General features: G+C 35.9%; 1 protein-coding gene across 2 annotated transcripts in view; it reads right to left on the reverse strand.

Moving 5' to 3' along the window:
* Positions 1–239: 239 nt before the first annotated feature.
* Positions 240–11,621, reverse strand: part of HDAC9 (histone deacetylase 9) — a 945,763-nt gene continuing 934,381 nt past the window's right edge. The window contains exon 26 of one of the 2 annotated variants that reach the window (XM_032759782.2): positions 240–6,797. In XM_032759782.2, the coding sequence (XP_032615673.1) occupies positions 6,758–6,797 (40 nt within the window). In that variant the 3' untranslated portion in view covers positions 240–6,757. The remainder of the gene's footprint in view (positions 6,798–11,621) is intronic. The other variant, XM_032759765.2, reaches the window with a different exon arrangement.

Genomic DNA, 11,621 nt, shown 5'->3' on the forward strand with positions numbered 1-11,621 from the left:
TAATGCTTGATGTTCTCATCTCTAAATGAGACTAATAACACCTATGATGCAGGGTTTATGTGATGGTTAAATGTCATTCAGGTACAGTGTTCAGCAGAGTGACAGGCACATGGCAGGTACTTAATCAGTGGTAGTTATTATTGTTCTTTATTCAAACCATCAAGCTACAATCAAATAGCAACTCTTTTAATTTACTTCTTCTTTTGTGAATTTTCACATTATTGTAAGGGAGAGTTACTCACAAGTAAATCTTTTTTTTTTTAATGGAATAGCACATTTTATGGTAATTCATATTTCATAATATTTTATTTATCCAACAAATATTCATTAAATATCTGCTATCCAGAGTCTAATGGTAGGCACCAAGGACATAGAAAAATAAGAACACTTTTATTTCAAATAGCTTTTATTCACATAGGACTAGAGGAAAATCTAATTCAGTAGAAAACACAAAACAAAAGGGGATCTTTTATTCTCTTCAAAGGAGAGTCATGACATTAACAACATCAACAATAATTTGGAACACATCATTGCATTTTCAAATACAAAAAAGGAATCAGAAGAAGGTGGACATTCCATGAGCATGTTCAACAATGGTATTGTTATTAGATATTAATCCTTTATTAGATTATTATTTTTCACATCTGGGAAAATACCACTGGCAGCACAATTTTAAGAAAAGTTTGGCAACATGTATTTTTCTCAGCAGCTCTGGATGACAGATCTTGGTGATGCTAGCCAAAAAAAATTAAGGGCAAAACCACTGGTGCACAGAGGACAACAAACTGATCTTATTACAGAAACAGATATCAGACCACAATAGAAAAGACATTTTTATTTTACACTAAGCCAAAAATTCTAGATTATTGGCATACACATCAACAAGCCTGGTCTAGAATGTTTAATCACAAAAGTAATAAATATTGGTTTCCTGCGTGCCCTGCCTACCTTATTTAAAAATGTCAGGATATTTGCTTTCAAATGACACAGATTGCTGAGGCTGTAACCTACAAGATGGTCATTCATTTTTAACGGCTTGTTTGTTATACCTAGAAACCACGGAAAAGACAATTTCCTATATCATAGTTATTGTGGAGGTAGACACTGCCGTTGCTTCCCCAGAAAGAATTTGAGAATATTAAGGTGTAGGAAGAACAAATGGGGAGTTTTATCCAAAAACAACCCTTACATACCCAAAGAAGTGCCATTCCACTTCAGATTTTGCAATTCTTCATTTTTTTAAAATTATTCCATTTCTGTTGAATTTTAAGTTAGTAAAACCAATAGCCAAATATTGCTGCAAGATCTCTATGAATTGTCACAAAATGCCAACTCCAAGAAGGGGCATCACAATGAAGGATTAAGGACATGACTACAATGTCCCAGGAAACATTGAACTCTCCCTATTATATTTGATATTGCGACATTTGCTTCTACTGTGCCTAAGGCCCAAACAAACAAACAAAAAAAAGGATTCCATTTTTCTTTGAAAAGTCTGGAAATCTCTTCCTTTCAAAACATATTGATTTAAAGTTTCTCCTTTGCCAGTTTTCCTTCAGGTGAGAGTTCATGCTTGTGGGTTTGACTCAAAGACATCTTCCAAAGGACAAAGAAATGTATGTACAATTTTCTTTACACAATAACTAGTACAACATGATTAGGTAGTAGCAAGATGATGGCAAACTATGTTTGAAACAAAATGAATAATTCTGCATTAGTAAAACAAACTGCCAAGTTCAAAATTGTAGACCAAAATATAATAACTAAATCTATCTTTTAAGAATATTTGAAAAAGTCAAGTGACTCTTGAAAAGAGTTAAAAAACAAAAGACAGAGTATCTATCAAAGTGTTTATATAAAATGGCATGAAAGACAGTAGGCCTAGTGGTATCTCAGAAAATAAGTTGTCAAGGTCATTTCTACTAAGGAAACATAAAGTAGAGATTTCAGAAACTTTTGATTGCTTAGATATAGGCAATTTGGTATAGATTGTTAGGCAGAAAAAATAGAGAAGAGTTGAAAGAAAATTATTTGTTAGATTGTAAGTTTACGCCAAATTCACCATGTATTTGCTAAATGTTTCAGTTTGAGAATTAAGATGGTTTGAGAAATTGCTACAACCTTATTACCTTATCATTGGATCAAGTCCAAACAGCCCCAATCAAAAGTCTAAGGTTTGTCTGACCTAGTTATTTCCAGCATAGTAATAACTGACTCAATTGTATTTAATGTATTTTATAAAACCATTATCTGAAGCCAAGAATATCATAGACAAAACGGACTGCAGTTGATTTGGAGAAACTAAGTTATGTAGTCTGAGTATAGCATGTGTGAGTATACCATGTTCACTGACAAATGTCATCCTCTGGCCACTTGACAATCATGCTCTGCTTCATGAAGCATTTAATGGGGTAATAGCAAGCAAGGAGGCAGGCAAGGACTGTGATTTTCGATGCAAATGTGCCCCAAAAAAGAAGCCACACATAGGAACTTACATATTTAATGGTGGTGTTGATGAAGGTGACAAGATACATTATAATACTTTATTCCAAAGGCAGCACATCATACAAAATACTGCTGGAGACTGTACTATAATAGTGGCCTTTGGGAACACAAGAAATTTGATGATGATCATGACCATGTTGATCAGTTTTGAAGACAACACAATGCCTTCACTTCTTAGCATAGACCATCTGGTTTTCATTTCTTTTGAAAGCGAAAACACCATCTTTATGAAAATAGTTGAATAGGTGTGTTGTTTTTTTACTTCTATCTTGTTTTCCCCTTATTTTCTCAGCAGGACAAGTGATTTCATTCCTGAAGCAGGAAAAGAATGTTAAGATACATGCCACTAGAAATGACAATGTCAAACACTGACAGAGTCATTTCAAGCTCAGAATGAATCACTTTTAAGACAGTAAGGTTTGGCTTGTTTCTTTTGGGGCCATAAGACTTTTAATATTTCTTTCATTGAGATAAGTTGAGAGTAAACATTCGACAGAGAAATAGTAAGAAATATTTAAATTAATTCTTCTAAACATAAATGCTGGGATTAAAACAATAAGTTTGGCCGGGCGCAGTGGCTCACACCTGTAATTTCAGCACTTTGGGAGGCCGAGGCGGGCGGATCACCTGAGGTCGGGAGTTCGAGACCAGCCTGATCAATATGGAGAAACCCCGTCTCTACTAAAAATACAAAAATTAGCCGGACGTGGTGGTGCATGCCCAGCTACTCGGCAGGAGAAATGCTTGAACCCGGGAGGCGGAGGTTGCAGTGAGCCGAGATTGTGCCATTGCACTCCAGCCTGGGCACCAAGAGCAAAACTCCGTCTCAAAAAAAAAAAAAAGTTTTAAAATGCTGATTGAAGAGGAATTTTTTCCCAGGGGACTTTCCAAATGATCATTCTATTTTACTTCCATATGGAGTCTGTAAAGGAACCCAGTAAATCCACGAGGCTTTATAATTGACCTTTGGAAATAAAGCAGGACTAAACTATTAAGAGAGACCAGTCCCATAATTTCTGAAGCCTTTGTGGGAGGAGATCTCCTGCTTTCAAGGCCATGATGTTGTCAGTGAGAGGTTAGTGAGAGTGTCGTGTAGGGTTGGAGTAAAAACTGAAGGCAATATTTCCATCCCCAGGACTGGTAATGGAAATGTGATTTGTAGTGTTTTTTTTCATAAATATCTCTCTTTTGTCCAAAGCTGACTTCTATCTCCACTATTGATGTTATAAACTTGGTAAAATATTTAAAGATAGTTCATCTCAAAATGTTCTTTCCATTTACTAAGCAATGGTAACATAGCCTCTGGTTTTATCTGAGTCCATTTTGGTTACTATTTAATAAAACTATCTGTGCTTTTTAGTTTAATATACAGCCTCAAATTATACAGTTGGGAATATTAATTTTTAAGCCTTCTTTTATACTTACATTTTACAGCTTATTAAATTCCTAGTATTATTTACTAGTAGATTTATCAAAAATCATTTTTATTCACCCTGTATGAGATATCATGAGACCGAGAGAGAGCATATGTGATTTTCCTTCAAAGTAAGGATCACAAAGAGTTGCAAAATTGATAATACTCTTCTAGCCTCTTATTCAGAACAATTGTGAGCAATACAATTTAAACGTGTAAGTGAAGAAAAACTATACCAAGTGAAACTACCCTTTCAAAAAGTGCTGGTCTATTTCAAAAGAAGTGTTGATATTTTCTGAAAGCCTCCATTCTGTCCCTCAGGGCTATGCTCCATCTTATAATGGTATAATCAAAAAGCACTGGCATTCTGTTCTTACAACTACATTCAGCTGTGAATAATCCGCTCCCCAGTTCATTTGCTTCTCCAGGTATCTTAAAGACTCTAAGTGCAACCAATTGGGTATGGTGTCACATGGGAGAATGTGTGATTAACTCATTAATGTGTCAAGTTTTAAATCTAAATACCCATGGAGATGTCCTAGTGATTTGGCTTTATCGGATTAATGGCTTGGCATAAACATGTGGCTAAACTGTTGCAGGAAACTAGTAAATTAGCATGTTTGCATTACACTGTTTTATTTTCTTATTCAACATCTAAAAAATATCTGGGAGGACTAAAAAGTAATGACAGAGATTTATAATTATGAAGTTGATTTTAAAACTATACAATTATTTTTCTAATTAAAACATGAGTTTCCTTTTTAAAATGGGGGAGAGTCTTCTGTTAAGCCTTTGGCTCTACTATTTTTTTAAGTAAATATCCTCAAACAATCACTGCAAAATAACATAAGCTAGCAAATATGATTGGTATGAATTTCTCATGAAAATATCATGAAAATAAAATTTATAAAAAATTGATTACTACTATGAATCTAGACTGAATTTGCCCTTATGCAATGAAAGCAATTTTTACCTAATACTAAGTTACATTCCATTTCAGATTTCCTATTTCAAAGGGTGTCTCAAATTTCTAAGATGTTAAACCAAGTATTGAGCCATTTTTGTATATGTAATAAAAGTCTTTAAAATTAAAATGGTAATCCTAAAAAAACCAAATGCATGAAAAATACGGTCTGACTGTATAACAAAGGGAGTTATATAATTCTACTTGAGTGAAATCTTTCATCTTTGATTTACAGGTTAGAGTCCTCTCTAACTAAAACCACATTGTTCCATATCTTTCATATCATGGCCTTCCCTAAAACCTTGTTTTAATTAAGGTTTCTTTCAGATTTCTGAATAAAAGCATGACAATCTTCACTTATGGCTTTAATATATCCTTTGAGTTAGAAAAATATATAAAAAGAAACATCAACTCTTTCAAAAGCATTGTCAGATATTAAATACTGTGAGATATTCTACCTCAATATGTCTAGGTGTTTGAGTTATATGTTGAAATCGAATTTTAGGAGGTAGGAGGATAACCTACTTATATTTAGTAAGTTACTTTTTATCTCAGAAATAAATGTCCTTTATTTTTAACTTTTGACACTAAGGAAACTTGTTTAAAGGCTGTTTTTTGTTTTTGTTTTTTTTTCACATGAAGGCACAACTTCTAGGTTAAGTCAATTCAAGGTGACTACAAATAAGCAGTGCCTTCATTAACACATTTCAAACACATAGAAAATTTAGCAACGTTGCTTAATGATATTCGTCTCAGCGGCTTCACAGTTAATAAAACGCAATCAGACAAAACAACTGTGTTAACCTGGAAAGTAAACAAAATAAATAGGCAAGGCCCTCAAGTAACAGAGGAGATTATGGGTAATCTTCAGTTTTTCTAAAGGAAGGAATGAATGATGAAAGGTAAGAAGAAAGAAATTGATAGAGGGCAGAAAAGGAAAGGTGAGCGCATAAGTCCTTGATAGATATGCAACAAATTAAGACCACCTTTGAAAAGTTACTTGCTTTTCAAAGACACTGAAAATGCTTGGTGGAACATTTGCTCAGATCTACTGTCATGAGAACAAGGGATGTATGTGGGGCTGGGAGGTGGGGGGGACTTCATTCTCCAACACAATTGCAAAATTGCAAATCGCCTGTGTGTGAGAACACAAAGATGTTGGGGACGTTTTAAAAAAAAGTGATATAAAATATTGCGCTATTACAGTGTGTGAGGTTCCTTTGGCATTTGGACTTCGAGATACGGTGTGGTTTATTCCACTGAAAAAAGCTTCATGCTAGTTCCTCCATCTTGAACTTTTACTAGGAACAGTTGAACTGTGTGTTAAAGTTCAGATAAAAAACCTAACAAAACAAACAAACAAGAAACATTACATTCTGGGTGGAATTACGATCCGTTCATAGCTAAAAGCAAATCTTGTAAACAAGTTAAGACTGTTTGAAAAAAAAATTACCCCCAAAAAAGCTGATCAGAATGCAGGAATGAATATGTCTCAGGTTTTGCCCAAAATTTCACTGGCTTGTCATAGCTTCTGAAATTAACAATATCTAGGGCTGTACTGAATGTTTCTAGTTCAAACTCGGTGTCTAGGAGTGGGTCACCCAGCATACTAAAAGCATGCTGGAAGCAGTTTCTTCCAATCGTGGTTTACTGTAACTCTAGAATCACAGCGGTTACGTTTAAGGAATCTTTAATACCCTTTCAAGTCCATCCAAAGAACAAGTGAAGCTGCTGTTCAGAATTTTGTGCCCAGTGTTTATGTTCCATTGAATCTGTGCCACCCAGGCAGCAGACAAGACATGTCTGAGGGTGCTGGGGTGGGGGGATACACAATGATGTCACACACAGGAAATATCAGAGGGGGACTTGGCACTTCACAAGGCTGGCTCCTCTTCCATAGGCTCACCAGCAGTTCTGTAAAAATAAACAGGCAATCAGAATACGGCATAAGAGTACACAATGACATTGTAGATTTTCATGCATAATCAAAGCTGATTTTTCAGCTCTCTCTGATGTTTATTTGTGTTATTCAGTTATCCATAAATAGAATTTCTTTCCTAGGAAGTATAAACAAATGTCAAGGGGAAAAACATTTTCGATCCAAGCAATCATTGGAAATGTTCCTGTTTATATTAAAACATGTCAGAATATTTTATAATTCTAGATTCCAAAATGTACATGTTTTGTGTCTAGTACAGTTCAATAATTTATTGAAAAAAATTAACTATGATATTTTATATTAGGAGCAATTGCAATGATTTCCTATGGAACCAGTTTGCTAATGAGAGCAAAGGACCCAGCTAGCTTCTGGAGGAGACCCACTAGGGCTCTGGTTTTTGCTTCTGTTCTTTCATAACTGGATTGGCTGCCTGCCGGAGGCATTTCAAATCAAATTCTGAATTTGATTAGCAAATCGTTGCTACAGACCCAATATTTTTACAAGAAATGCACTATGGTAGTGTGTAAATAGTTTTTATTCGGCATCATCTGCGGGGTGTTCTGTGCAGGCAAAACCAAAACTAATTGCTTGAAAATTTATACTTGAGATTTAACCTTAATTTAGTAACACTTTGAGGGTGTTTTAAGGCAAACTTTTAGAATGACTTTTTTAACTTAGTCAAAAGAATAAATTGTAGGAGGAATCCAAATACATGAGGTAGTTGGATTGTCATGGGAAGATTACTGGGATATGAGATGCCGGGTGAACTGAGTTTGCGTCGGAACTCTGCGATTTGTTAATTTTGCAACTGCTGATTTAAATACACTTTTGTGAAGCTCTGGTTTCAGGTGTAAACCATGAACAAAATGACGTTCCTTATAGAATTAGCAAAGGTTAAAAAATAAAGGAGGTAAAATTGACCTGTAAATAATAAACACTATGGGACATTACTTAATACTTTAGATTTGTCCCTTTGCTGTCTAACATGCATAAAATCATGTTGCCACACAAATGCAGAGTTATGCCTTTGCTACCAGAAGGAAACAATATTTGGATGATGCTTCTCTCCAGGTAGCGGAATAATAGGGGGGTGGTTTTCATTTTCTTCTTCATAATGTTTACCTACTTGCCAGGATTCTATAATGAATTACTTACATATTAGGAAAAAATGCTATGTTTAAACCAGAGCTGTTTATGCAAACAAATGAAATATTTGGCCATGTTATTTTACAGATTTATAAGAAAAAAAGCCAAGATTTCAATGCATCTCTAAATAAAGGTGTTGACAAATAAAGTAGTAGCTTAGCATTTGTATAACAAATCTAAAACATTAAAAGAAAGATTTTATCCATAGGATGGTAATCAAAAATTTTTAAAGCATCCTTTTAAAAATAAAGAATGATAACCATTAAGTCTTCATTATTTATTGTTACCAAAAAAGAAAATTCTAAAAGAGTCTGTGTGGAATATTCAAAAAGTTGCTCCTTAAGAAGTTATAGCTTGTCCTAAAGTGTCTGGGATAAGGAGATTGTGAGAGAGTGTTTAGAGGTGGTACATAAGATAAATGAGTCATACTTCAGAAAAGTCTTTTCTATCAAAAATGATCAGCATTCAAAGAAGAAAGATTTTAAATTAAGACATTTAAGTTTTGAAACTAATTCATACGTAAATATATAGCCTTATTTACATCTGAGAATATGTGAATAATACAGTTATAGAACTCAAACTGGATATTCTAATGGAGACCGATTTTTTCAATTTCTAACCCAAGCTGCAGCAGGATAATCTTTTCCCCCAAATCCAGGATTCAGTGTGGCTGGAATTCCAGAGACAGTCATGTGTGGGAAATGTCTCAGAGGTCACAGATGTAAGGAATACACATGTCCCTGTGGTAGAGGATCTGTGAATTCTCCACATGTCCAACTTAGGCTTAAAGGATGTGAGTAGGCTGTCTACACTGCACCCCACTCACTGCCAAAAATTAAGCCTCTTTGGTTGAAACAGGGCAACTTGCAGGTACAATAGAAAGCTTTCCATCAGATGCTTCTCTGCCTTTTCCTCTCTTTGAAATAATTTTATATTGACCTCTTTTTTTTTTTTTTTGCAAATAAACCACATAGCTGCCTACCTTCTATGGAACCATCTACACATATGCATAATTAACCAATTCTCTCTCTCTCTTTCATTTATTTATTTATTTTTGAGACAGGGTCTCACTCTGTTGCCCAGGCTGGAGTGCAGTGGCACAATCACGGCTAACTGCAGCCTCTACCTCCTGGGCTCAAGCCATTCTCCTGCCTCAGTATCCCAAATAGCTGAGACTACAGGCATGTGCCACCATGCTGGGCTAATTAAAAAAAAATAATTATAGATGGGGTCTTGCTGTGTTGCCCAGGCTGGTTTTGAACTCCTGGGCTCAAGAGATCCTCCTGCTTTAGCCTTCCAAAATGCTGGGATTACAGGGGTAAGCCACCATGTCCAGCCTCAATTCTCCCCAGTGTCTTGCAGCATAGAAGTGTTAGTAGCATAGTAAGTTGGAAAATATCCTGGAGTTCAAGGTAGATGTTCTGGGTTCAAGTCCCAGCTGTTCTACTTTCGATAATTTGACTTTGAGTGAGTCAATTTCTCTAGATTGTCAATTTTATCTTTAAAATAGAAATAATAATCCCTTACCTGCCCTCAGGGTTATGAGAATTGAATGAGTTAATGTAAAAAAACATGATTTATAAACTGTAAAGTGTGAAACAATTGTAAAATAACTGGATTATTTATATCTGCCATTGGGACAATTTATAGTATCTCCCTTCTCATATCCCTAGCTCTCAGTAGAGGTGGCATTATCTTCATATAATCCCTGTCCCTAGGTCACTATTTTATATGTCTACATTTTTAAAAAAGATGATTTTTTTTTTTATTATACTTTAGGTTTTAGGGTACATGTGCACAATGTGCAGGTTTGTTACATATGTATCCATGTGCCGGGTTGGTGTGCTGCACCCATTAACTCATCATTTAGCATTAGGTATATCTCCCAATGCTGTCCCTCCCCCCTCCCCCCACCCCACAACAGTCCCCGGAGTGTGATGTTCCCCTTCCTGTGTCCATGAGTTCTCACTGTTCAATTCCCACCAATGAGTGAGAACATGCGGTGTTTGGTTTTTTGTCCTTGCGATAGTTTACCGAGAATGATGGTTTCCAGTTTCATCCATGTCCCTACAAAGGACATGAACTCATCATTTTTTATGGCTGCATAGTATTCCATGGTGTATATGTGCCACATTTTCTTAATCCAGTCTATCGTTGTTGGACATTTGGGTTGGTTCCAAGTCTTTGCTATTGTGAATAGTGCCGCAATAAACACACGTGTGCATGTGTCTTTATAGCAGCATGATGTATAGTCCTTTGGGTATATACCCAGTAATGGGATGGCTGGGTCAAATGGTATTTCTAGTTCTAGATCCCTGAGGAATCGCCACACTGACTTCCACAATGGTTGAACTAGTTTACAGTCCCACCAACAGTGTAAAAGTGTTCCTATTTCTCCACATCCTCTCCAGCACCTGTTGTTTCCTGCTTTTTTAATGATGGCCATTCTAACTGGTGTGAGATGGTATCTCACTGTGGTTTACTGTGGTTTTGATTTGCATTTCTCTGATGGCCAGTGATGATGAGCATTTCTTCATGTGTTTTTTGGCTGCGTAAATGTCTTCTTTTGAGAAGTGTCTGTTCATGTCCTTTGCCCACTTTTTGATGGGGTTGTTTTTTTCTTGTAAATTTGTTGGAGTTCATTGTAGATTCTGGATATTAGCCCTTTGTCAGATGAGTAGGTTGCAAAAATTTTCTCCCATTCTGTAGGTTGCCTGTTCACTCTGATGGTAGTTTCTTTTGCTGTGCAGAAGCTCTTTAGTTTAATTAGATCCCATTTGTCAATTTTGGCTTTTGTTGCCATTGCTTTTGGTGTTTTAGACATGAAGTCCTTGCCCATGCCTATATCCTGAATGGTATTGCCTAGGTTTTCTTGTAGGATTTTAATGGTTTTAGGTCTAACATTTAAGTCTTTAATCCATCTTGAATTAATTTTTGTATAAGGTGTAAGGAAGGGATCCAGTTTCAGCTTTCTACATATGGCTAGCCAGTTTTCCCAGCACCATTTATTAAATAGGGAATCCTTTCCCCATTTCTTGTTTTTGTCAGGTTTGTCAAAGATCAGATAGTTGTAGATATGCGGTATCATTTCTGAGGGCTCTGTTCTGTTCCATTGATCTATGTCTCTGTTGTGGTACCAGTACCATGCTGTTTTGGTTACTGTAGCCTTGTAGCATAGTTTGAAGTCAGGTAGCGTGATGCCTCCAGCTTTGTTCTTTTGGCTTAGGATTGACTTGGCAATGCGGGCTCTTTTTTGGTTCCATATGAACTTTAAAGTAGTTTTTTCCAATTCTGTGAAGAGTCATTGGTAGCTTGATGGGGATGGCATTGAATCTATCAATTACCTTGGGCAGTATGGCCATTTTCACGATATTGATTCTTCCAACCCATGAGCATGGAATGTTCTTCCATTTGTTTGTATCCTCTTTTATTTCATTGAGCAGTGGTTTGTAGTTCTCCTTGAAGAGGTTCTTCACATCCCTTGTAAGTTGGATTCCTAGGTATTTTATTCTCTTTGAAGCAATTGTGAATGGGAGTTCACTCATGATTTGGCTCTCTGTTTGTCTGTTATTGGTGTACAAGAATGCTTGTGATTTTTGTACATTGATTTTGTATCCTGAGACTTTGCTGAAGTTGCTAATCAGCTTAAGGAG

This window comes from Hylobates moloch, unplaced genomic scaffold (genome assembly GCF_009828535.3).
Source record: "Hylobates moloch isolate HMO894 unplaced genomic scaffold, HMol_V3 SCAFFOLD_1, whole genome shotgun sequence".
NCBI lineage: Eukaryota > Metazoa > Chordata > Mammalia > Primates > Hylobatidae > Hylobates > Hylobates moloch.